Source organism: Vulpes lagopus, chromosome 2 (genome assembly GCF_018345385.1).
Source record: "Vulpes lagopus strain Blue_001 chromosome 2, ASM1834538v1, whole genome shotgun sequence".
Lineage (NCBI taxonomy): Eukaryota > Metazoa > Chordata > Mammalia > Carnivora > Canidae > Vulpes > Vulpes lagopus.
The window spans coordinates 11,868,075-11,894,877 of NC_054825.1; the positions used below are offsets into that span (position 1 = coordinate 11,868,075).

Below are 26,803 nucleotides of genomic sequence, written 5' to 3' on the forward strand. Positions count from 1 at the left end.
TTTGCTTGTTCAATACCATTAATTGTTGGTTCAGCTTATATTTCAGAACTCTACTCTAGTTTTCCTTTTGATTATATCACCTAACACGTGTGGAGCATTTAATGCAGGGCCCACAAAGATGAGTAAGATGTAGCTCTACACCCGAAGAACTCAGGTTCAGGCAAGAGAGATATGGAAGTATTTATTTGTTTTTGGTGTCTTTTTTTTTTTTTTTTTTTTTTTGAAGTATTTGTTATTTCAGGAAATCCTGAGTGCCTCTCATATGCCAGGTGCTATTTTGCAGGCCCAAGGGTGAACAATGGAGTTACGTTCTTGAGGGGGAAACCCAATAAATATAATAAAAATACATAGAATGTCTGGAAGGGAAATAACTGGAGCAGGGGGCCAGAGCAGAGAATTGAGATGTTCGGGATAGGGTTGTTAGAAAGGCCTTAATAGAGTCAATATCCAGGTCTGTTTTCTCATCTGTAAAAAGAAAGCAATAATTGTCCTTAGGGTTTTGAGGAGGATCAAGTGACATAAAACATGTAGAAAGTAAGGGAGTTAGGAGGGTAAGAAAATGTTAGGCATAGGGTTTGGCAACTGCAAAGACCCTGAGGCAAGAGCAGGCATAGAGTGGTGCAGTGGTGAAGGAGGAGATTGGTAACAGGGAGGCCAGAGTGCCATTTGAACAAGCTAAGGTCTTTGGATTCTCTTTTAAGATGGGAAGTGTAAGGAAGGTTTTGACGAGACTCTCATCAACTTGTTCTAGGAGGATCACTGTGGCTCCTTTGTTAAGAGTAGACCGTAACAGTCCTGAGAAGAGAAGCTGGCTGGATTTGTGATATACTTGAGGGCAGAGCCAGCAGAATGATACAGATGTGCTAAATACCATGGCACAATAGATGCATTCCTGGGGCATAAGGGGAACACTGAGGAGGGACACCCTACCCAGGGAAGAATTTCCTGGAAGGAGAGGTGAACTCTTGAGGCTATACAGAAGTGAGCCAGGTGGACTGAGCAAAAGAAGTTGCAAAGTTATGTCGGCCTGAAGAAAACCAGGAGCTGGTTTTGTGTCCCTGGAGGGGAAGGTAAGGCAAGGGATGGAATAGGCCCGCACGTGTGGGCCACGTGAGAGGCCCAAACAGCATTTCCAGTGGACCCCATGTCGTATTAGGCTTTTCACATGTTTTACCTCATTTGATCCTCAACAAAACCTCAAGTAGATACAATTATTGTTCTCATTTTACAAATAAGTACATAGACCCATTTATATTGACTTGACCAGGGCCATCCAACTAAGTAATTGGTGGTGCTGGGTCTCCAACCCAAGACTCACACCAGGATCCCTGAACTTAAACATCCAGGAACAACAACAAAAAACATGGAGGAACATACATTCAAGAAACACATAACCCCCACCTACACTAGGGCAGGGCAGGGGCTAGGGGAGGCAGCAGCAGGAGGAGGGAGGTGCAGTTTTTCTCTACAACCAGCCCCTACTCCATCTGGCATTCAAAGAAGGAACTGGATCTGCCCCACTGCAGTCCTGATGCCCCCTTCATAGGCTGAGAAGGGCCCCACACTTAGAAGGGCGCTGGGCCTGGTTTAATGCTCTGATGTTGACTTTAAAATTCTCAACCTTGGGGGATCCCTGGGTGGCGCAGCGGTTTGGCGCCTGCCTTTGGCCCAGGGCGCGATCCTGGAGACACGGGATCGAATCCCATATCAGGCTCCTGGTGCATGGAGCCTGCTTCTCCCTCTGCCTATGTCTCTGCCTCTCTCTCTCTCCCTCTCTCTGTGACCATAAGTAAATTAAAAAAAAAAAAAAAATTCTCAACCTTGGGCAACCCCGGGTGGCTCAGCGGTTTAGTGCTGCCTTCGGCCCAGGGCGTGAGTGAGCACGGAGCTTGCTTCTCCCTCTGCCTGTGTCTCTGCCTCTCTCTGTTTCTCGAATAAATAAACAAAATCTTTAAAATAAAATTCTCAACCTTTTAAAACTAAGGGGCGCTACATTTTCAGATTTCACTGTGAAATTTAAGTAACCAGTCCGACTCTCCCCGGTGCCCTGCACACTAGACTTGAAGGGCAACTGAAGATTTTCCACGGTGATGTCCCAAGAGGTTGGTGCACCCGTCCTCCGGGAAGGCGCAGGTTCTTCTCAGTGGGGCTGTGATGCGGCGGTTCGCACGGGCGACTGGAAGGGCCTGGAAGGGCCTGGAAGCGGCGCAGCCACCCTACCCGGTAGGTGAGGTTGGGAAGGCTCGGTGCGTGGGGGTGGCACGCGGGGGCAGCAGGCAGCGGGCGCACCGGGCCCGCCCCCCGGCCACGCGGAGCCGCGGAGCCGCGGGCGCGCCGGGACCGGGCGGCGGGAACCGGGGACGCGCGCGCCCGGGGCGGGGCACGCTGCCGGCTCCTCCTCCGCGCGGGGCCCGGCGGCCGCTGCCTCTGCGGCCCCGACGCGGGTCCCGGGAAGCGGAGCCGGAGGCGGGGAGGCGGGCCCGGGCGGCGGCGCCCTCATGGAGCCCAACGTGCGCTTCTGGATCGCCGAGCGTCAAGTAGGGCCCGGGCCGGCGCGGCTGGGGGCGGGGTGGCCCTGGGCCGCGTGGGGGCGCCGCGTGCGCCCGCCCGCCGGCCCGGGTGACCTTGGGCAGGCCACGTGGTCGCGCCCCCCGCCTCCCCAGCTCGGGTCCGGGCGGGGACGACGGGGAGACCCAGAGTGCGGGTGCCCACGGCCGCGGCGGCCCCAGGCCTGGCCCGCGAGGGTCGCCGCAAGGTCACCGCGCCCTGAGGAGTCACCTCCCCTCAGGTGCCTGCCTCTGCCGCCGTGGCTGCTGCTGGGCGTCAGGTTGGGGCGGACCAGGTGCCCCCGGAGCGCCCGGCCTCCAACCTCGGGGCCTCGGCCGCTGGGGACGCGGGGACACGGGGCTGCGGGCCGCCTGGGGCGTGCCTGGGCGGCGCTGCCGGTGGAGGCGTGACGGAGCCTGTCGGCCCTTGAAAGATGTTCTAGTGGCCGCGTTCAAGGGGGTAGAAAGAAAGAGCTGAGATTAATTTTAATGGCATACTGTATTTAGCCCAACAAATATAAGACACTAACATTTCAACATATAACCACTTATTAATGAGATATTTACATGCTTTTCTTTTTCTAGGAAGTTCTTTGCAATCTGGTGTATATTTTACACATACAGTTTGGCCTGGCTGCGTTTCAAGGCCCCACAGCCACGTGCGGTTAACTGCACAGTGTGACCCTAGAGGGTTCTCTTTCAGCCTTACCTAAAGTAGGGCCCAAACCTGTTTTCTTAAGTGAGGAAGTTGAAAGGCAGAGGGAGCTCATGCTTCCTCAACTTTGCACCAAAACTGGTTGGGAGCAAGCCATGCTTCCTCCATGTGGGAACCAAGCTGCCTTCACTGAGGCCTTGCTGGAGGTGTCTGGTTCTTTATGACGAAAGTGAAGCCTAATAACAATGATAAGGGGGTAAAGAAATCCTGAGACCCTTCGTGGTATTAGGTTCAAGGTCATTTGTGGGATGTGGACTAGGCCCATCTGGCCCCAAAGTCTGGGCTTTTAACCCTCAAGAGTAATTTGATATTGGAGTAGTTAAGAGCATATGCTGCTGAGTCTTATCCTGGCTGGGTTTCCATGAGCTCTTCTACACCTCTTTCCTCACCTGTAAGATGGGGATGTTGGGAGGATTCCAGGAGGTGTTTCAGTTAGAAAACCCTCTTGGGGTCTCAAAAATAATGCTGTTATTATTACCATATATCTCTTTTTTTTTCCTGCCACCATTAACCTGGTGTTCTTCTCCCTCATAAGTTTTTTTTTTTCTCTTAAGTCTTTTATTCAGAGATTTCTTCAGTGGACAGAATTGTTGGATCCTACAAATTTGGTCGTTTCAGTTGTAAGTATTTCCTTGTTTTCAGAGATAAGAAATTTCACATTTTATTCTGAAATGTAAAGACTTCGCTTCCCTATGACAGCAGTTGAAACCGAACCCATATATATTATCATGGTTTTATTCCTTCCAAATGAGCTTGTTAGATTGGAAGGTTAAGAGCAGACAGGTAACACCAAACTCTCAGCCAGGTGCTGATGGTTGAAAAGGGATCAAAACAACACCCCCTGGTATGGAAGGAGGATTGACAAAGGTGGTCACTGACCTAGATCTCGGGATCTAAGGGAGGGATATGGCAGGAAACTGGGGGAGGGTGTTGAGGGAAGGCCAGGAGGCAGAAGGTAGGCAGGAAGGGCCAGGTAGAGGGGACTGTAAGCAAAGCCCAGGGACAGAGCATGCTGTCCAGTTTATCTTTTATTTTATTTTGTTTTATTTTTTTAAAGGTTTTATTTATTTATTCATGAGAGACACAGAGAGGCAGAGACATAGGCAGAGGGAGAAGCAGGCTCCCTGCAGGAAGCCTGATGCAGGACTGGATCCTAGAATCCCAGGATCATGACCTGAGCCAAAGGCAGGTGCTCAACCACTGAGACACCCTGGCGTCCCTCAGTGTGACTTTTAATGCAGGAAAGAAACCAGGCATTTCCTGACCAGCCTTGTGTGCATTCAGAGGGGAGGGGTTTGCATTTAGCCTACAGGGTGAGGTGGGGATGTTTGAGTTCCAGAGGGTCTCTTTGGTCACCATGTGGCGAGTAATCAGAGGGGACCAGATGGTAGGTAAGGTGATCTGTTCAGGGGATGGCTTGGCTGTCCAACCAAAGATGAGGGTTTGAAACAGGTGTGGCTGAGGGCTCAAGAGGAAGAGATACTGTATCACCAGCAATCATTCTTTAGGCCCAGACCCACAGGGACACTCCCATCCTTATGCTCAAGATGTCTCATGCAGCCTTGTTTATAATAGAGAAAAACAACCTGAATCCCCAATAGCAGGGAAATAGAGAAACATAATGTGGTATATTCGTACAGTGGAATACTTTTATTAAAAAGTTAAAAGTGATGATCTAATTATCAATGTATAATATTAAGTGGAGACAATATATATGATAAATGAAAAACATCTACAGTGTTGAGTGGAAAAAGCAGGATGCATAAAGTACAATATTTATGGAAATTGCAATATAAAGACCCAATACTACGTCTTTCTTTACAGATACATGTATTCGTAATGTATATCTAACTTAAAAAAGTGGGTTGGAAGTTAATACCTTGAACTCATAATAGTGGTTATCTCAGAGAATGGGGAGACGTGAAACTGGGGATGATGGCTTTTTAGGAAAAAAAAATTGGAAGCAAATATAACTGAGTGTTTACAGTTCTTAATTCTGGGTGAGGGGATTGTGCATATGTACTCATTTCTTTGTATTTTCTGTATTTAATTCTCTTTTCTCAAATTAAGAAAAAAATGAAGAGAGGAAGTAAGCCTGAACCGATCAGATGTGGGAGTGAGAGAGAGAAGGGACTTCCAGGTTTCTAACTTTTAAAGCCAGGCCGCTGGCGATAGTGCTCACAGAGACAGCTGACAACAGCTGTCTGGGGGGAGGGGGAGGGGAGGCACCAGCGGGTTGAGCTGCCTGAGCTCGGAATCCGAGTGACACACAGAACTATTATCCTCTTGGAAACGCAGGGAGTAGAGAGCCTTAGCTACATGTTGCACTAAAATCAGGTGTGCATGAGCATGTGATTCCTAAATCTGTGGACAAAAAGAAACAAGGTTGAGATCATTGCTCGATTTTTTTCTGTCTGATTATAGGAAAAAATAGAAAAATCAAGGCAACTATTGTTAACAAATGAAGATGCGTCCATCCGTGACTTGGAGGACCCAAGGGTATGTCTCCTATGCTTGGTTCAAGGTTGGATGTGGTTGCTTTCAGGAGATTTTGCTTTCATGGTCTGAAATCAGGTGGAGTTTTGTCATGGGAGACACTGCCCAGGGGATCTGCTTTCCAAAACTGGGTTAGGTTGTTTTTTTGGTTTTGTTTTGTTTTGTTTTTTTTAGATGTAATTAGAATCCATTCTCATAAACCAGATTATTAGTAGGAAGAACTACTGTTAAGGAGAAAAAAAATCATAGGTCCTATGCTCAGATTATTAGTGGGGATTCTCTGTGGCTGATCCCTGGAGCCCCATGGCAAACTCCAGAATTCAGGCGGGCCTCTGAAGTCGGAATCTATTTCTCATTAGAGGTACTGTTTTGGGTCAGGGCTATATTCCTGCCCAAAGAATTAAACCAAGTATTTGTTATCTGTCTTGTGGTGTATGGGGCTTTCCAGAGCCCACAAACATCAGTCCTGTGAGGCAGCCTGTGGAAAGCTCACATATTTATTTATTTTTAAGAACTTGGTGGGGCTTCTGGGCTCACAGCCTGGCTCTGAGGCAGGTGCCTTGGCCAATGGCACGGTGCGTCCCCTGCAAACAGCCTGCTCTTCTCTGAGCCAGGGGCAGGCTGGATTCAGGGACTCACCTGAGGGATAAGTTAGGTGTTGGCCATGAGTCCTCTCCAAGGTGAGACACTGAGGACCTTTTATTTTTATTTTTAAAAAAGATTTTATTTATTTATTCATAAGAGACACAGAGACACAGGCAGAAGGAGAAGCAGGCTCCCTGTAGGGAGCCTGATGTGGGACTCGATCCCAGGACCCCAGGATCACAACCTGAGCCAAAGGCAGATGCTCAACCGCTGAGCTATCCAGGAGTCCTGATACTGAGGACTTTTTAATGTTGTGGTCATTTTCTTTCTGTGGATCATCTCATTGCTTATTGTTCTTTTGTTTGTTTGATTCATTTATTTTTATTTGTTCCAGTCATGTGGCATGGAACCATTCTGGCCTTCACTCTTGAAAAGCAGAGTAAAGGTGGCCCCAGAAATTAGACTTGAGTTTTTTTTTTTTTTCTTCTTTGCTGCCAATTTGCCTTTCAAAGCTGTTGCTTGTTTTTTCTCTTTTTAGATAAAAGAAGCTTGGAAGAGAAGTCTCGTAAGTTTCAGTCCCTTCCTAATTTTTAGCTTCCTAGGGAAACAAAACCAAACACCAGACTAACTGTTGTGTTTACCCTTGTGAAGTCAACAGTGCATCCTGACAGCAGCAAACTGATCCCTGTTCCTTTACGACCTGCAGGTGAGCTGATTCTAATTTTTGGAAGTGGGTTGGGCAAACATGGTTTGTAACAGTTAAAAGAGCCTGGCCTGCCCTATTATTTATTTATCTATTTATTTATTTTTCCTAGAAGGATTTCTTTACCGTGAGTCTGGAAACCACAGCTTAAAAAGGATGTTTGAAGAGTCTGGGGTTGGTAGAGGAGTAGAGCAGGTTTGGGAGCAGAGCTGTGTCCAGTCCTGTGGAAAGATCTGGGGGCTGGGGGTGAAGGCACAGGCCTGGGTCTGCAGCCTGCTTTGCTCTGTCATTCCCCAAGGAACACAACCAGTCATTCCATTGATGGTTCCAGAACTTGTAACTCATAAGTGTTTTGGATTCCGTGTAGTCTTCTCTCTCTCTTAACTATGAGGAGGGGAATAAAACCCATGGTTGTACAGGGCCTTTTTAACTATAAAATTCTCTCTGTTAGAAACAAGAAACTGAAAACAATGTGAATATCCAGCAATTCAGACTATAGTTAAATAATTCATTAAAAAGAATGAAGTAAATCCTATGCACTAATGTAGAAGGATGAATCTTCAGGAACTAGTATTAAGGGGGAAAAAAGGCAAAGTATAAAACAGTATATAGTGATCCTATTTGTATAAATAAGTACTGCAAGGATAAGAGAATGTGGGAGTTTGCATCTATCTTGATAGACATCACGATGGAAAAATACTTGTTTCTCCTCTCAATCTTCACTTTTTTTTTTAAGCCCACACACATGAGTTGGCATTTTTTTTTTAAGTTATTTATTGTTTTTAGTCATCTCTACACCCAATGTGGGGCTCAAACTCACAATCCCCAGATCAAGAGTTGTGTGCACTCCCAACTGAGGCAACCAGGTGCCCCTGATGCTTTACTTCTGACATCAGATGTGCAGGCTTTTCCTATACCTTTCAGTTCTGTGGCAACAGCCAGGTGTCCTACAGTGTTTTTTTGTTTGTTTGTTTGTTTATTTGTTTGTTTAAGATTTATTTATTTATTAATGAGAAACAGAGAGAGAGAGAGAGAGAGAGGCAGAGACACAGGCAGAGGGAGAAGCAGGCTCCATGCAGGGAGCCTGATGTGGGACTCAATCCCCAATCCCTGGACTCCAGGATCACGCCCTAGGCTGAAGGCAGGCACTTAATCGCTGAGCTACCCAGGGATCCCTATCCTACAGTTTTAACTTGTGCCCAAGATTGCGAATCCGAGAAACCACCAAGGAGCCGACACCGATGCAAGTACATGAGGGTTTATTTACCAAGCTTGAGCTTGGGTCCAAGTGTACTCCAAACAGCAGAGCAGGGACTTGGACCCCGAAGTGGGTTACAGCTGGGTTTTTTATGGGCTGGTCTAGGGAATCTTCAGAAGGGGTGGAGGAATTTTTTCCATTCCAATATGGGGAAAAGGGTGGGGGAGTTTCTTAAGATCTGATATGGGATTCTCTGCCGAGGGCATTCTGAGCTTTATTGTCTTTCTGATATGGGATTACCTGCCTAGGACAATCAGCAGTTTTTCCTGTAAAGTTCAGCTCTTACTCCCAGGGACCTAAGATGGCTGTACTTGTGCTAATGCTAAACTTGAGGTGGGATGGCCTTAATTTTTCTCAGCCTTCACAAACTCAATTCTGACACTATCAACCTGGAGACAGCAACAGACCCCACGAGTTAAGGGCTCAGGCCCACAAGACCACCCCCTTACCTCAGATGCCAATTGAAAGTCCAGATTCCCACCTGTCCTTCTGACCAACCTGCTATAAATTGGAGATTCCCACAACTCCCTCTTTAGGTTTGAAATTGCTAGAATGGCTCACAGAACTCAGGAAGACAGTTTACTTACTAGGTTTCCAGTTTATTATAAAAGCGAACAGATGGAAGTGATGCAGAGAACAAGGTGGGCTGGGGGCGGGGGGAGGGGGGGCTTCCACACCCTCTCCAGGCCACCACCTGGCTGCATGCTCAGCAGCCCAGAAACAGTGTGAACCTGCGGCTCTACTAGTATGGTTGACTAAAATCCTTGGCATTGTGATTAGCCCTGCCTCCAGCCCCTTTCCTTGTCCCTGGAGATAGAGGTAGCAGGTAGGGCTGACAGGTCACCTGGGTGTTCCCCTGGCAACCAGCCCCCTCCCTAGGGGCTTTCCGTCCGTCCCCTTGTTAACATAAACTCAGGTGAGGTGGAAGGGGGCTGGTTAGGGTAAAAAAAAAAAAAGACCCCCATTTCACCTTTTTTACTGCTGTTCTCAGGAAATTCCAAAGGTTTTAGGATCTCTGTGCTAGGAACAGGGACGAAGAGCAAATCCAGGTTTCTTCTTATAAATGACAGTATCACGGATGTGCTAAGTTCGTGTGGAAGGAGGAACAGGTTAACGCCACTTGCCTTCTAAGTGGGCCTTCCCAGGGGGGAGGCCTCGTTCGGTCTCTCTGGGCTGCGCTAACTGAAATGCTTGCCATATGCACGTAGTTATTATTAGGAAAAATAAAAAATGAGTAAACACTGTCCTGCGGTGTCTGTGCCTTCAGGGCGCCCGAGGGGAGGTTCGCAGGGGGGTGGTGCCCCTCTGGGCCTCCCCCCTCATCCCCTCTCGGCCTGGGCAGCGGCAGCCACTAACCCCCTTTTCTTTATTGCCAGCTCTCCTACCATTCACGGCACCCATGGTGAGTCAGCTGCCTTTATGAGACCCCAGGTTTAGGAAGATGCACTTGGGAGTACGTACTCCTCAGCCGCCCTGCCCTGGTACATCGTATGTCCTGGAGGCAGGGACCACTCCCGGGTGTCCCCAGGTGTCCCCAGTGTCCTGTCGGTGTTCCCTGAGCATCGCTCACCCATCGCCTGCCTGGTAGCCTCATCCCAGCTTCTGGGGGTGGTGGGTCGGGGGCTCAGCGCAGCATCTTCCCTGGGAAGTTCTTTACCCTGGCAAGCTCCCTCTTCCCTCTAAACACTTAAAAGATATTTTCTTTATTTTCTTTAAAGATATTTTTCTCCATGCTGTCAGTAAAAAGTCTGAAGTCCCTGATTTTACCTCAGGTAAAAACTATTTCTATGTCATGATGACCGAATTCTGTTGTGCCCGAATGATCCTAGTGTGTGATCTGTGTGCCTCTATCTTTCTGCAGATTTCCTTCTATACCTACACTACAGCGTTCAACATTGTCAATGGAAACGCAAGTTATGTGAGTATTATGAGGCTGAGAGGATATGTAATCCTGTGTGATTTCTTTGGGGTTTTTTGTTTGTTTGCATGTTTTAATTATCCTTCCTGGGTAAAACTGTGGTATTTGCTAAATACCTACTTTTGATTCTTCCTTAGAATCGTCACCTATACGAGAGTCTACTGCTAGGGACAGGAGTGATTGCCTCTTCATCCTTTTTCGGAGTGGGTATTTTAAAAATCTGTAAAATCTTTTTCTTTCTTCAGAACAATAAAAACTATTCTGAATTACAGATTTGTTTCAATGTAAACAATTTGGAAAGTGTGGCTAAGACATAAGAAAGGAAGTGGTCACTTGTAATCCTGTCACCCCCTAAATAAGCATCTCCATATAAGCACATGCATATTATGCATTTGTGCATAATAAGCATTTCCCAAATTTTTCCCAAATTTAATTTTTGGTGGCCAAATTTTTATGCATATTATGCATTTGTGCATAATAAGCATTTCCCAAATTTGTGCATAATAAGCATTTCCCAAATTTATAAAATTTCCCAAATTTTATACTCAAATATGAGTATAAGCATATACTCAGTACTCTTTAACTTTTTTTAAAAAATTACTTATGCTACATAAATGTGTTATACAAATTTTGTGTTGCTTTGGATGTCAGGACACTGTGATAGTTAAAAATAAAGACATCAGAGTCAGATAAACCTGCATTGGCATCCTGCCTCAGATTCTTTTTTTTTTTTTGTTTTTAATATTTTATTTATTTATTCATGAGAGACACAGAGTGAGAGAGGCAGAGACACAGGCAGAGGGAGAAGCAGGCTCCCTGCGGGGAGCCAGACGCAGGACTCGATCCCAGGTCTCCAGGATCAGGCCCTGGGCTAAAGGCGGCACTAAACCGCTGAGCCACCCGGGCTGCCCCCTGCCTCAGATTCTTACAGGCTCAGAGACTCTGGACAAGTTACCTCCCTAAGCCACCACGTGTTCCTCTGATGATTGGGAGAACACTTCAACTTTGCAAGAATTAAAAAATACACAGACAGCACTTGCCATGGCCTGACCTGTGCTATTGTTGTGTATGTTGAGCCGATTTTCTGGTCCCATGCAATAATGATTTTTTTCTCTTATTTTTCTAGCTATTTCCCCGTCTGCTCCAGCTGCGGCTGAATAACGCTTTGTTGAAAAGAGCCCTTCCCATCATCTTTCTCAGTAAGCAGGAAGCATGTAACCTTGTGGTCTCTGAGCCTTCCTACATCTTCAGGGACAGCCACGTCCCTTGCTCCATGGTGACGAATGACCGCTGCTGTTTTGCAGCTTCCTGGGGCCTCTGGGCCCAAATTAGGACCTTGGGTTGAGAGGTGGCCCTTGCTCTGTAGCTGTGCTTCCTACTGTCAAGGAATGAACACAAACCCAGGGACACAAATTGCATCTGAAAGACTGTGCAAGCCCTCTGCATGCATTATTTCACTTATTCCTGACAAGATGTGTGGGTAGCAATGTTATTCCACTTACAGATGAAGAGTCTGAGGCAGGACTTTAAGCAACTGCCCAAGGGTCATACACAGACGAGGTGACAGCATGGGGAATTCCAGCCTGGTGGGCTGACTCCAGTGGAAGTCAGGGAAAGGCAGAGATCTTAGCCCACCTGTTTTAAGTTTGCCAGCCCGCAAGTTCACTGGTTCACGCTCCAAATTTGAGTTTGAAAATCCTAACAGTTTGAGAGTTGTCAGAATGATATCAGTGGTAAAATATGGGAAAATGTTATAGAAACCTGGCCAGACCTTTCACTTTTGAGGTTCATCCACCTGTACCACGTACCTACTAATAGTTTGTTGCTTTTTACTGCTGGGCAGCATTGTATCCTATGGAAGTACCTGGCACGTGTAGTTCAAGGACGCAGGGACTTGTCCTGGAATCCTGTCAGGGGGCTGGACTGGACTTTCAGGGTTGCTGGAACCTGGTGCCAGGTTGTGGGCAGAATCCCAGAATGGGAGGCCAGCAGTTCAGACCCAGCTCCACAGCCCCCACGACAGAGCTTGGCTGGCCAGAGCATGCCAGGTGACTACCTGAGGGTTGGGGAAATGAAGCCATCAGAGAAAGAGGCTTGACACGAGAAAAGACGTTCCTTTGCTGGACCCAACTCACCCGCTGTTGTGCATTTTCTTCTTCACACCCACAGCCCACATCAGTGCAGTGAATGTTGTTGCAGTCCGAAGTCTTGAGCCCATTCGAGGGATTGAAGTCATGGACAAGGAAGGCCATGTCATGGGCTATTCCAGAAAAGCCGGGACAAAGGTAGGGGGACACTATGGAGTCCTAGCTGGCTTGCCTTTTGGGTGGAGCATGGAGTTTTCAGTTTGAGAGCCGGGAACAAAATCCTTTTTCCCTTCAACTTTTCCTTATCCGGTTTTCCCTCATTATGTGAAGGGGAGTAGTTTTACATTTTTCCCCACAGTGTTTGTTTGGTTTTGGTTTTGGTTTTGGTTTTTTTGCACCACAGTGTTTGAAAGATGGTGCATTAGTCTGGGTTCTCCAGAGAAACAGAACCAATAGGATATTGATTGATTGGTTGATTGATTGTAATTGGCTCATGCAATTATAGGGCTCACAGGCAGGCTCAAAACTCAGGAGCCCATGCCATGGTCTTCAGGCAAAATTTCTTCTTTTTGGAAAACCTTATAGATTTTGCTCTCAGGGCTTTCCAGCTGTTTGAACAAGGCCCATTCACACTATGGAAGGTAATCTTATTTAAAGTTAAATGATTGTAGATGTTAACCGCATCTAGGCAGCAGCACATCAGTTAGGGTTTGATTAAATTCCTGGGTGCTCTAGCCTAGCCAGGTTGATGTGTGTGACAGACCACCACGGATAGGCCTCTGCCAAACCCATGGCCGCTCTCTGAGGGTGAGACCTGGTGTTTCCAGTTCAGCATCCACCATACAGGCTGCTCTGTACTTGTGGAAGTCAGCAGATTCCCTCTCTGGGTTTAAGAGAAGCATTTCTTTTCCACCTCACAACAGATTTTCTTATAGTCTTCATCTTGGAGGACCAGTTTGCTATAGAGAATGGCCTGAGGAGGGGCACCTGGGTGGCTCATTGGTTAAGTGTCTGCCTTTAGCTCAGGTCATGATCCCAGGGTCCTGGGATCGAACCCTGACCCTGCTCAGCAAGGGGAGTCTGCTTCTCCTTCTCCCTCTGCACCTCTCCCCGCTCCCTGCTTGTCCTCTCTGCTCTCTGTCTCTCTCAAATAAATACAAATCTTTAAAAAAAAAAAAAAATGCCTGAGGAAATCTAGTGCTCTGACCAGAACTCCTCTAAAAGGCCTCAATTTTTAATAAGGTTTATTATTAAATAGTTTATTCTTTTGATCCATGCAGCACAGTGGCTTCTGTGTACATTCAGGTTGAAGAAACTGGAATGGCCTAGAGGGGTCTTATTTTGGGTGTGAACTTATTAAAAAATACTTTTTCAGCAGGTGAGTTTTTTTTTTTTTTAATGATTTCCATGAAGTGACATTAGCTAAAGAATACAATGTGAGACAGTTGTGTGCAAATGGCATGAGGAACAGCACAGAACAGCCCAATTCAAAGTGAAGGGAACAGTTTCTTACGGCGTGTGCGTCCGAGCGGACTACTGTCAGGACATCCTCCTGTCCCGTGTGTTAGCAGAAGAGGAGGTCAGAAAAGATGGCTGCTCGTTCGGTCAGTAAATACATCATTGTTCAGCTCACAAAGCACTCCTCTAAACCCTATCCATGAGTCACAGAGCTGAATTATAAACCATCAGATACGTGCCATCAGATTCCTGCCCGACCGTTTCGTGGCATGTCTGAAAATAATGGCCACCTTTCTAAAGGAATTACAGCAGAGACTCAGTAATTACAGGTAACAAGGGGAGAATTGGCTGTCAGAAATAAAATACCTCATTTTTGAAATAAAGATTTTGTGCCCAAGAGCCACCCTAAGGAGACCTTTTTAATAGCTTTATTGAGATATAATTTACATACTATAAAATTCACCTGTTGTGAGAGTGTAGTTTGATGAATTGAGTAAATGTAAGCAGTTGCACCACCACCAAAATGACCAAATTTAGAACATTTTCGTCCTAAAAATTTCCCTTATGCCCATTGAATCACTCCCTTCTCCTATCTCTGGCCCCAGAGAAACACTGATCTGCTTTATGCCTTCATAATTTTGACTTTTCAGAAATTTCACATTAGTAACTCCTACATGTGATTCTTGGGTCTGACTTCTTTGACTTTCGAGCTTCATCCACCTGTACCGTGTACCTGCTAACAGTTTGTTGCTTTTTACTGCCGGGCAGCATTGTATCTTATGGATGTAGCGACACATCTGCATATCCCTTCCCCCAGGCAGTGGGCATCTGGACTGTGTCCAGTTTGGGGCAAGTCTGCATAATGCTGCTCTGAACCTGTGCAAGTCTTTTTTTTTTTTTAAGAAATTTTTTTTTAATTTTTATTTATTTATGATAGTCACACACAGAGAGAGAGAGAGAGAGAGAGAGAGGCAGAGACACAGGCAGAGGGAGAAGCAGGCTCCATGCACCGGGAGCCCGACGTGGGATTCGATCCTGGGTCTCCAGGATCGCACGCTGGGCCAAAGGCAGGCGCTAAACCACTGTGCCACCCAGGGTTCCCTGAACCTGTGCAAGTCTTTAGGTGGACATCTATTTGCATTTCTCTCTCTCTCTCTCTCTCTCTCTCTGTCTTTTTTAAGATTTTATTTATTTGAGAGAGAGGCAGAGACACAAGCAGGCTCCATTCTGGGAGCCTGACATGGTTCTCGATTCTGGGTCTCCAGGATCACACCTTGGGCTGAAGGCGGCACCAGACCGTTGAGCCACCCGGCTGCCCTGCATTTCTCTTCAGGTCCTTTACCTGCGGACATTAGGGCTGCTGTGAACTGTGCCCACAGCTGAAGAGAAGAGTGAGAGCCGGTGCACTTAGCCTGCGTGCCCGCCAGGTGTGGTGCTAGGCTCTGCTCCGCTTGGCCATGCTCTCGGCCACAGACTCCTTCTGTCCGGGAGCTGGGAGTGCTCAGCCTCCCAGGAGACGCAGCCTCAGGCCCCGCCAGCTGTCTGGGTATCTAGTCCGCCTCTCCAGGAGGAACTTCATTTTTTGCATGAAGGCCGATTTAGAGTAAAAGAAAGACTTGATGGTCTGCTTCTTTTTTTTTTTAAGTTTATCTTCCTCTTAAGAATAGAGTCTGCCACTGTGCGTAAGCATAAGCATTCTTTCATCATTTCCCTGTCACTAAAACGTTGATTGTCTTTGGCTAAAATTTCAGAAACTACGCAACTAGCAATATCTGATTGTAATAGGGCACCTTTGATCGGATTTCAGGGGCCAATCCATGCTGTTTTCCCTTGACTGGCCTTGGAAGCCGTTCAGCTGTGAACTGTGACATGTGTCCGGTGCCCCTCAGGATGGGTGTCGGGTTCGCAGTGTCTTCCCCTGGCACACAGGCGGACTGAGGGGGGCCTTGCCCCACTGACGTCGAAACGCACCACCCTCAGCAGCCACTTTTCTCTTCCTGAAGTGGAGCAGTTTTATTTTATATTCCTGAAAGTTTATTTATTTTCCTATTTTAAAGATTTTATTTATTTATTTAGGAGTGAGAGCAAGAACAAGAGAGCAGCATAAGGAGGAGGGAGGGGCAGAGGGAGAGGGAGAAGCAGACTCCCTGATGTGGGGCTAGATCCCAGGACCCCGAGACCACGACCCAAGCCGAAGGCAGATGCTTAACTGACTGAGCCACCCAGGTGCCCCCTGAAAGTGTATGTTTGAAGAGCCACCCTCCTTGTCCTTTTGTCCTTGTCGGGGAAAGGCGTTCCCCACAGAGGAATCAGATGAGTAAGCGTCAGTGTAAGAAGCACTTGAGAGCAAGAGAGAGGAGCCTAGAAGGCGGGCTGTAGTCACATCCTGAAGCCAGGAGTGGAAGAGACACGGTGGGAAGGGGGTGGTGGAATGTGTGCCTATCCATCTTGTGCAGGGCAGTGCTGTATGGGGCGTTGTATCTTACCAGGAGTTGGCTTCTGTAGTTAGCATGCGAGTGTCACCTGTGGTCAGAAGTCCCTTGAGAGTCTCTCTCTTACATTGCCCTTGAGAACGTGTGACTTTGTGCATGTAACCCATACGATGGCATGTTTAAACGTTCAATATGTTGAGTGCATTATAGGAAAGATGACAAAATGTTATAAACTGTATATGTGCAAAGTGAGACTTTATAGCACACTCAATTACACAAGCGAAAGGCGCGTGCATACAGGTGGACTCGTGCGTGGCCCATGTGGGTATGATGCTATGCCAGTGCCCTCTGAGCTAGACTTCTGGAGGGTTCCTCACTGGAAAGGGTGGAAGTAGCTGGGGTGCTGCTCAGGATCGGGAGGCCAGTGGCAGCCGTCCTCAGTGGCAAATCCAGCATTTCCACTGAGGGGACTACCCTTTGGTTCTAGGAGACGATTTTTCTATACGCTGCCTTTGCTGGTACTTGGTATTTTATTTGGGTGGTTAGTGGACTGATGGGGAGACAATAGTGAAGTTGCTGGGAGGTAAATCCCATCTCTAGTTACTCCTGGCACCAACCCCAGCCATCCTCCAGCCATGTGCACGAGAGGGCCACAGCCTCTCTCCGCCTCTCTCCACGCACAGTATTTTTCTAAGTGAGAGAGGAGAGCTACTGTTTGCTTATCTCTGTCTTGAGTTGCAGGATCCCCAGAAATAGTCTCACTCCATGTGCTAAGATGCTTCCTTTCCATTTCCGCCAGGCCGTTAGAGATACAGCATCATCCAGGGTAGTGCTGTATGGGACCTCAGCTTTTATTCCTGAAGTCTTCTCACACTATTTTGTAAGGTAAGAAGCATACTCAGCTCCCCGGGTAGGAATAAACATTCAACCCTCAAGATCCTTGAGTGTCAAACACTGAACCTGGTGGGAGGGATGGGAAGAAGTTGGTTCAGTCATCTTCTTAATCTCTCTTCATTGAAGCTGAGACAGTTGGACTGATTAGGGGCAGGTGTGGAAATCCAGAGGTGCACATTCCTTAACCTTGGACTCTCGCCCAGGCCCCCTCCTCAGTTAGCTTTGTGTTCTGAGGCATGTCCCAGCACCTGCTGAGGTACAGCCCCTCAGGTCTTGAACGCTGAGTTGAGCTGATCTGCAGGTTTTCCAAGCTCTGTTGTGCTGTGAGTATTGCTCCAGCCTGTCTTCTTCCTTTATGGCAAACGTGCTAAGTCAGCCTAAGGGACTCAGATTCAGTGGACGGTCATCTCTTTGGAAAAGCAAAAAATGGCCTATTAGGAGGAAGGCCTGGGGACCAGCCAGTGTGAGAAGCCCAGCATGCAGGAGCTTCAGCCAGAAGGCAGACGTGTTGCTTTAGATCCTGGGTCCGGGCAGGGGCGTAGCCTATGGCAGCTGAGCAGAAGCTCTACTCCTCCTCCTCCTCCTCATAGTGTCAGCTTCCTCCTGTCCTGCCACACATTGGCTCCTTCGTGTTGATGAAGGATGTGCCTGCCAACACCTCCCGGCTCATGTCCTCAAAGAGTCCTGATGAGGGACTAAAAACAGCAACCCCCAGGGAAGGCAAGGAATGTCTTCCACTCAGTTTACAAACTCCCAGGGAAGGGTTCGGTTGGCCAGATGAGGTCACCTGAACCAGTCGCCTCTGTCCAGCGTGGCGAGCTAGGAAGCCTTTGTTAGGACCACGGAACAGCATATTTTCAAGAAGTAGCAGCATGCGGCTTCAAGCCAAGTGTTACTTCCCGTGGTCCATCGGCTGGGTGGGGGTGGAGACTTCTGCTGGCCCAGGCTCTTTCTAGAGCACTCTGGCTGGGTCAGAGCTGGGGCTCCCATGAAAGCTGCGGCCCCTACCTGTTCCTTAAAGCCCACATAGTGGCACCAGCTACCTGGGAGGAGAGATGGCGCTCATTTCCCACTGGCCTCTGCAGCCACAGTAATATCCAAGCCAGAGTGACCTTAGTGGCTCTTCTGGCTCAGCCCTTTCATTCTTCCTATGAAAAAAACCCAAGGCTCAGGAAGTGACTTGCTTGAGACCACCTCGGGCTTCTCCATGGCAGACACCGGCCGGACTCAGGACCTGGGGCTCCCAGGCTGAGGTTCTTCGCATCCTCCCGCACTGTTTCTGACACCCTCAGAGGTCAGGGTCAGAATGTCCCAACCGTGTCAGCGGAGACCAGCATCTAGAGTCGGGCCTCTCACTTTTGAGCTGTGGGATTTTGGACAAGTGACTTAGCCAGCCAGCCAGTCAGTGGCTGTGTCCTCATTTGTGTGAAAGGGGCGATGATAACACAACCTCAGAGGGTTGCTCAGGATCAAATGGGCAACGCCCATGAAGTGCTTACTCCAGGCCTGACGCACAGTGAGCTCCGTCAGCATGCCTGCTGGTCTTGCGTGTTTGCTGGGGAGTGGGGACCAAACCATGGACCAGTGGCTGGCTACACACGAGACATCAGAGCTGAGGGCCAGCCTCTAAAAAAAGCCTTGTAACCTTGTCTCTTACAGGACCCAGTTCTTCCGGCAACATCCATGGTCATTGTGGACCTTCAAGCTGGCCTGTACTGTTTTAGTAATGGGATTGATGGTGCCAGTTTCTTTTAGTATATTCCCACAAATTGAACGGGTAAGTGCCCTCTATTCAAATTTTTCTCAAAAAAAAAAAAAAAACAAAACACTTTTTCTTTTCCTCGTTATAAGAGTAAGATAAATAATTCTAAAATATCTGCAAAGTTTACAAAAGTGTAAAAATAACATTATTTAATCCCACCCCCCAGATCACTTGTGCAATTTGGGATTCTTTTTGTCTTAGCAGTATATCAGAAGCATTTTTCTGGGACATTTAAAAAAACCTTTGAGATATTTTTAATACCTCTTAATATTCCATGGTAATGCCCCATCCAATGGGACTTTCTGCAGCGATGAAAATGTTTTATATCTGTGCTAATACAGCAGCCACTCTCCGTGTATGGCTGCTGAGCACTTATAGGGTGGCGACTGTGGCTGAGGCACTGAATGTATATTTTTGTTTAGTTTTAAGTTATGTACTTACGTGCAGCCGGTGGCTATTGTATTAGTGCAGTTCTATAGCCCGGGATATATTATAATTCATGATGAGTCCAACTACCTGGATTCAAATTCCCAGCTCCTCTATGACCTTGATCAAGTTGCTTAAATTTTCTGAGATTGTTTCCATATCTGTTTAAGAGAATTGAAGATAGTGGTATTTCTCAGAGGGTTGTTGCTGCTATCAGGGACGTTGTTGATATAATAGACATTACTGGTCTCTGGCATTTCTTCGCTGAAAATTTCAAATGCTTGTTTCTATCACTGAAGTTAAAAATCAATGATGTCTTCAAAAGTATTTAAATTTAGGGATCCCTGGGTGGCGCAGCGGTTTGGCGCCTGCCTTTGGCCCAGGGCGCGATCCTGGAGACCCGGGATCGAATCCTACGTCAGGCTCCCGGTGCATGGAGCCTGCTTCTCCCTCTGCCTGCTTCTCCCTCTGCCTGTGTCTCTGCCTCTCTCTCTCTCTCTCTCTCTGTGTGACTATCATAAATAAATAAAAAAAAAAAAAAAAAAAGAAAGCTAAGGGTAATTCCTAACTTTAAAAAAAAAAAAAGTATTTAAATTTATGGAATGAGCTTGTTCAAAACCCAAATTACACTAATTGTAGGTTCACAGAATCATTAATTCAGGGGACTTTGCCAGCACCTAACAGAGAAGCTTTAAGTCATCTTAGATCATTGCGGTACAGCTCTAAGGGTGATAAATGACAGGATGGGATGGGCAGCTTCTCACTAAAATAAAATGTTAGAAGATTTTCTTTTAAAGATTTTTTTTTATTTATTCAAGAGAGATACAGAGAGAGAGGCAGAGACATGGGCAGAGGGAGAAGCAGGCTCCCTATGGGGAGCCCAGTGTAGGACTTGATCCCAGGACCCCAGAATCATGACCTGAGCCAAAGGCAGACACCTAACCACTGAGGTGTCCCGTTAGAAGATATTTTTAATTTTCACAGGCCCACCGATTAGACCATGGCTCGTCAAAATAAGATTGCAATAAAAGTGAATCCTTTGTAAATAATTACTTCGGATTGCGTTGGTACTCCGAGTGAAGCAGATGGCTTAGGTCATTTGCAGAAGTCTTTAAATCTTGGGGGACATCCTGCTGCCTTGGTCTGATTTCCCCGGGGGGTCTTGTGTTCATCTTGCAAACACTTACAGAGGGCCTCCCCTGACACACCGGCAGCTAGGTGCTGGGGTCAGCCCAGAGTAAATGGGGTCTTGCCCTTGACTAGCTAAGAAAAAGCAATGACGTGTGGCTACCACGGGCTTTGATTTGAGGAAATAGGGGGACAAGGAGCCACAGAGCCCAGGAATCCTGACCTGGCTGAGGGTGCGGGGTGGTGTGCTTTAAGAAGTCCAAGGGGAGAATCTTTCGCAGAGCTCCCTTTGCTGGCATAGGGGAGTCAGAATCTAGAACCAATGAGTTTTTGTTAGATAATCAAGCCTTTCTAGTTTGTCTCGTCCATGTCATCATGGGTCCTGGGATACATTTTTCCAGTGTTAGGAGTAACTTGGTTCCTTACTGTGATACCATTTCGGTCCTTGGCTAGTGGCTGCTTTCTATGGCTGGGGCCTCTGGGGCACGAGGTCACCCTTCTTAAGGAAAGCCTAGATCCAGGACAGCCTGTCAGGGGTCAGAGCAACCCTCTCCCCCTTTACCACCACCATTCTCACTGGCCTTCTTGAGTCAGGCGGCCACCAGACTTAAAGTTACAGGGCCGAGTGGATGTGTTTGGGTCCTCGGGCCTGTGAGGGAGACTTCCCCACACAGGTGGCTGCAGACGCAGTGGGATTGCCGGGGAACACAGACACAGACGGGGTGGTATGGACATGACAGAGGCAGCGTCAATGGTCAGGGGCTGGGGACAGTGGCAGGGGACGCGCTGGGGAAAGGCAGCGTGGGCAGAGGGCACAGCTGGTACAAAAGCAGGGAGATGTGCTCTGGTGTGGTCCATCCCGGGCTCCCTGGACCCAGATGGGTTGTGTGTGAGAAAGAAGAGGCTGCAGGGTATTCCCACCCTTAACAAGTGTGACTTCTGGTTTATCTAGCACCTTCTGTGTCCTGGGAACTGTGCCACACAGTTAGTGTCTTGTCTTCAAGATAACTTTTCAAGGTAGTTTGTATTCTCATTTTATAGGTAAGGAGCCTGGGGCTCGGGAGAAACATGAAGTTTCCCTGTAGGTTATTCAGCTATGGAGTAGCGGGGCCAGCGGGTGAAGGGCCTCCCATGCCCCCCACGGTGATAGAACTTTATATGGAGACAATGAGGGAGATGTTTCAAGGAGGGAGTGGCATGGGGCGCCTGGGTGGCTCAGTCGGTTAAGCATCTGCCTTAAGCTCAGATCATGATCTCAGGGTCCTGGGATCAAGCCCTATATGAGGCTCCTTGCTGAGCAGGGAGTCTGCTTTTCCTTCTCCCCCTGCTCCTTCTCTCTCTCTCTCTCAAATATATCTTATCTTAAAAAAAATAAAAGAGACAGAGTCTGTGGTAAAAGTGAAAAAAAAGAATTACTTAAAATAGGTGTCAGGAAGCTATAACCATGGATCAGCTCTCTGTGTTTTTTAAGTTATGTACTTACATGTTCATTTACATATGCACTGACGCTGGCAGTTGGGTGGTTGGGACAGAGATCCTATGGCCTACAAGCCTCAAATATTTACTGTCTGGCAAGGAAGAGTTCAAACTCCCTGCTCTAAAATATTCATATTTCTACATTTAAAGAATCTGCCTAGGACGCCTGGTGGCTCAGTCGATTGAGCGTCTGCCTTTGGTTCAGGTAGTGATCCTGGAGTCCCCATACTGAGCCCCGTGCAGGCTCACTGCTCTCTCCTTGCTCCTTCTCTCTCTCTCTCTCACTTTCTCTCAAAAAATAAATTTTTAAAAAATATTTTATTTATTTATTCATGACAGACACAGAGAAAGAGGCAGAGGGAGAAGCAGGCTTCATGCAGGGAGCCTGACACAGGATTTGATCCCGGGTCCCCAGAATCAGGCCTTGGGCTGAAGGTGGCGCTAAACCGCTGGGCCACCAGGGCTGCCCTCAAATAAATAAACTTTTTTTTAAAAAATGGCACAGGAGTGGCTTAGGTTGTATTTTAGAAATAGCACTCTTTGGGTGCCATGCTGTAGGTGGGAGGCGTAGGGGGTTGTAGAAGTACTCTGGCTGGAGGTGATGGGCAGTTCGGAGTAAGTCCATGGTAGGAGGTAAGAGAAATATTTGAATTGGACAAGTTAGAACTTGTGAGCATTCAGATTGGGGGTGAAAATGAAGACCAAGGGACGCACAGGGGCGCCCACATGTCTGGTTTTAGGTGTGATGCCAGTAACCAGGGTGCAGGGAAGGAAGGGCTCTGTATTAACTAGGATTACATTTGGTCGTAACCGCGATCCAAGGCAACAGTGCCCTCACCAAGGGGGAAGTTTATTTCTCCTTCACATAAAGCATGAGTGTCATAGGCACACTACGCAGGTGCACACGCAAGTTGTGTCTTTCCGCAGTGTCAGCTTTATTCAGTCATAAAGCAAAGTAATCACAATTGTAAAGCAGGTTCGGGATTCCAAACTCATTGGCATTTCACCACGCGAGTAAACTTGGCTTCTTACACAGCACACGGAACGGGACAGAGGCAAGCCACAGGACAGGCAAGGTTAACGGGGGGTGTAGGAAGTTAACGAACCAAACGCAAAGTCAGTCTGTGGGCGCGCCGTTGAGATGAGGCCTCAGTCTGGGCCGGGTCGGCTCTCACACTTACTGCTTCTGTTCAAGCAGCTCTCAGTTCCGTTCGGAGGCCAAGCACGCAGAGCCTTCGGCAGCAGCCGCCTTTCCGAAATGCTCAGAGGGAGGTCACATTTGAAGACCCTGACAAATTGCTGCAAAAATCTTTCCCTTTTGAAAGGGATTTAATTGGGGGGGGCACCTGGGGGCTCAGTGGGTTAAGAGTCGTGACTCATGAGATCAACCCTGCCCGGGGCATGGAGCCTGCTTAAGATTCATTCTCTGCCTCTGGCCTTCCCCTCCTGTCACACGTGTGTGTGCTATCTCTCGGATGGATGGATGGATGGATGGATGGATGGATGGATGGATGAATTTGGTCTTGGGCCCCTTGCAGATGCCCTGTGCTTCTACTTGTTACCAGTTCTGGGGGGTCAGCTGATGGTGGTCCCTGCGATACCTCATACCTTTAACTGCTTACATCATTGATTGACACAGGCTCCTGCTTGACATGAGATCTTCCATTTTGCTCTCTACGGCGAGGTAGCCAGCCCAGTAAGGCAGCTATGCATCATAGAGACCCCAGGGGTCTAATGCCTCCCAGCTCAGCATGCCACCATCCCTAGGCTCGGGCGCCATCTTCGAGGTGCAGAATGGCACCTTTCTCATTCCACTTGGCCAAGTGGCACTTCTTCTGTCACATTGGCCAGTACTTAGTCATGTGGCCAAGCCTTGCTGCAAGGGAAGCTGGGAAATGAGGTCTTTATTCCGGGTCTATTTAAGATTCTGCTGCTATAGAAGAGAGCAGGTGGGTGGGGCACATGGCCGTCTGTCACTGGCTTTTGCAGGAAGGGTGACGTGTCACATACGGAAATAACGGGTTACCTGCTAGAAAGTAAGTATGACTGAAAGGCTGCGGGGAGATTAGGGAAAGAGGAGGTGCCAGCGGATCCTGGAAGGCTGCATGGAAGAGGCAGGCTTTGAACATGGATGGATTTGAACAGGCAGAGATGGGGAGGGAAGAGGGCATTCCAAGTGGGGGTGAGGGAAAGCTGAAGAGTCCACAGTAGCTGGGCACCTGTGGCTGAGTGTGACTGGCAAGACGCTTGGGGCCAGAGGGCGGGGCCTGCACGGCCAGACTGAGGTAGCAGGCTACTCTGGAAGGCAGTGGGTGGGTTGTGCAAGACTTAAAGGGGCGGGACTCTCAGAGGCCAGAGAAGAGGCAGGAAAAGGAGTCCGTCTCACCTCTTGAGCCTCTCCCCACCAACACCCAAGGAAGTCTTGGCATTTGCTGGACCTTGAAAATGCCTTGTTGATTCAAGGTGGATCCAGAGGCATAGGAGGGTTCGTTATATTCTTTCTGCGTTCGTTTATATTTGCAATTCTCCGTAACAGAGTTTTCCAGAAGTTACATGTTTTGCTATCTATCACCGAAAAAGTTGGGACTGGGAAAGAGATGCTTTTCTGAAATTCTCCTCTAAGCTTTGAAAACGAGAAATTTCTTAATATAAATATGAAGGATTTTACTTTTTCAGATACAGTGCAGTGAGCTTGAGAAGGAAATTCAGTCTGCGACAGAAGACACAGAGCTCTTCTATCACAGAGGCGTATAGGGATGCGTGCCCGGTGAATTTGTTTGGTTCCTGCTTGGACACCTTCCTCTCTGCTGAGGCGTCGGTTCCGAGAAGCCGGCCGGAGGTCTGGAACCGAGGCGTCTGCGCCCACAGGCTTACAGTTGCACAGGCCACGACCGTTTCAAGGCCGGGTGGAAGTAGAGAAGAGAACGGAGAGGCTGTCCTGCGTGACCTGCCCCCGCGGGACTGCCCGGGGAGGGCTGATGTCTGAGTGTTCATCGGCCTCTGAAGGATACTGTGAAATGACTAATAAACTTGGCGAAGAGAGTTGAATATTTGAAAAAATAAAGGAGGAGGGTCCCCGGAGCCCAGGGCCAGGTGTTCTGTTGCCAGCCAGCCTCCAGGTAAACGTTCCCAGACCAGGGAGCGGCTGGGGAGCACTGAAGGCCCCGGAGCCCCAGAGCAGCCCTCTCCCTCCCCAGCTGCCCCCATGTTGGGCTGCTTAAACCCCTGCCCTCAGCCACCCGCCGCCTCCTCTCTCCTCACTGCCCGAGACCCTGCCTCCTTCGCGCCGAAAACCAGGACTACTGGGCCCTGCGGGACCGCCTGGCACCAGATCTGCAGACCCGCCCCCCGGCGAGGGCAGCTGGGCCCCTCCCTCCTGGGACCTTGGGGCGCCTCCTCTCGCTCCAGCCTCCCCTCTCCTTCCCCCGAGCACTTGAACTCCTTGAGTCACCAGCCTCCGAGAAAGCAAACATCCTTCGAGAGCCAAACTTTTTCAAAGACCGCCTCCCCTCACCGTTTCCACCCCGCGTTCTGCTCTGCTCCTCTCTGGCCGCACCCCAACGCCGGGCCGCCACGCTACGGGGTGCTCAGACCCAGCGCACAGCGCAGGCCCTTGCTGCCCCGAGCCGTGGGCGCCCGTCCAGCTGCGCCGGGCCCTCCGCCACTCAGCCGCCGGACACCGTCCTTTCCTCCTGGCCTCAGGAAGTGGCACTGCCACTCACACCGTAGCATCAGCCACCATCGCTGGCGTCAGCCTTACTCCTCCCTTGATGGGGTCTCTAAGCACGGATCCCCCTGGGCCGCTGCTAACAACCCGCCCAGGCCGACAGCATCCCCTGCTGGTGGTAGCGTCACGTCCTCTGGCTCCTCAGCCCACGCCCACGCCTGCTCAGAGAAGCACCTGCCTAAAAGCCTCAAGTGGCTTCCCTGTGCATCGGATTCGGGTCCAAATTCCTTGCCAGGCAGGCAAGAGCCCTTACCTTACTCATCTCTTGCCCCTCCTTTTCCTCACTCTGGACCAATACTGGTTCATCTCCGCTGTCTTTCCTTCCTGCACCTTCCTATCAGCTGTTCCTTGCCAGGCTAACTCTTGCTTATGCATCAGCTCTGACTTGGGCAGCACTCCCTCCAGGAAGCCTTCCGGGATTCACAGTACTGAATTAGGTGCCCCCTCTTGTGCTCCCGTAGCACTCCTGCTGTATCCAGCGCTTGCCACACCACCGTGGACTAGCCTGTCAGTTGTCCCGAGCCCCCGTAAACTGAGTGCCTTGAGAGCAAGTGTGTCTTGTGCATCAGGGAAGCCTCAGGATACAACACCGTGCCTCGACACTGGCAGAGCAGGCGCCCAGACATCTGGAGGATTGTTTCCAACAGTCTGCCCCAGGTCTTCAAGGGTTAGGGTTAGATCTGTTCTTCAGTGTTCCTGAAGCCAGGATGATGGTTCTCTTCAACTCTGGTTAAAAGGGTTTCACCACAGCCTCCAAGAACACAAATGAGTAAAAAAAAAAAAAGTTCTACCAGGGGCATCTGGATGGCTCAGTCAGTTAAGCTGACAAGCTCAGCTCACGTCTGGATCTCAGGCTCTTGAGTTCAGGCCCCGTGTTTGGCTCCATGCTGGGCATAGAGCCTACTTAAAAAAGTTGTACCAGGGCAGCCCGGGTGGCTCAGCGGTTTAGCGCCGCCTTCAGCCCATGGCGTGATCCTGGAGACCTGGGATCGAGTCCCACATCGGACTTCCTGCACGGAGCCTGCTTCTCCCTCTGCCCGTGTCTCTGCCTCTCTCTCGTGAATAAATAAAATCTTCAAAAATAAAAAAAGTTATACCAGATGGCTCAGTATAGCCACGGGTGGACACTAAAAATTAAAGAGCACAACATACCAAGGCCCCAAGTGGAGACTTAGTAACAGGTGACAGTAGA

At 48.7% G+C, this 26,803-nt stretch overlaps 1 protein-coding gene across 1 annotated transcript; it reads left to right on the forward strand.

Annotated features, from left to right (window-relative positions):
* The first annotated feature begins 2,385 nt into the window (after window positions 1-2,385).
* On the forward strand, window positions 2,386-26,360 carry SFXN4 (sideroflexin 4). Its single transcript, XM_041743954.1, has 14 exons — window positions 2,386-2,537; window positions 3,816-3,881; window positions 5,686-5,760; window positions 6,881-6,907; window positions 6,994-7,048; window positions 9,680-9,705; window positions 10,022-10,075; window positions 10,165-10,221; window positions 10,359-10,424; window positions 11,348-11,420; window positions 12,391-12,506; window positions 16,998-17,083; window positions 18,752-18,869; window positions 24,561-26,360. The coding sequence occupies exons 1-14, from the start codon at window positions 2,499-2,501 to the stop codon at window positions 24,636-24,638; spliced, it is 936 nt and encodes a 311-aa protein (XP_041599888.1). The 5' UTR covers window positions 2,386-2,498; the 3' UTR covers window positions 24,639-26,360.
* Window positions 26,361-26,803: the final 443 nt, after the last annotated feature.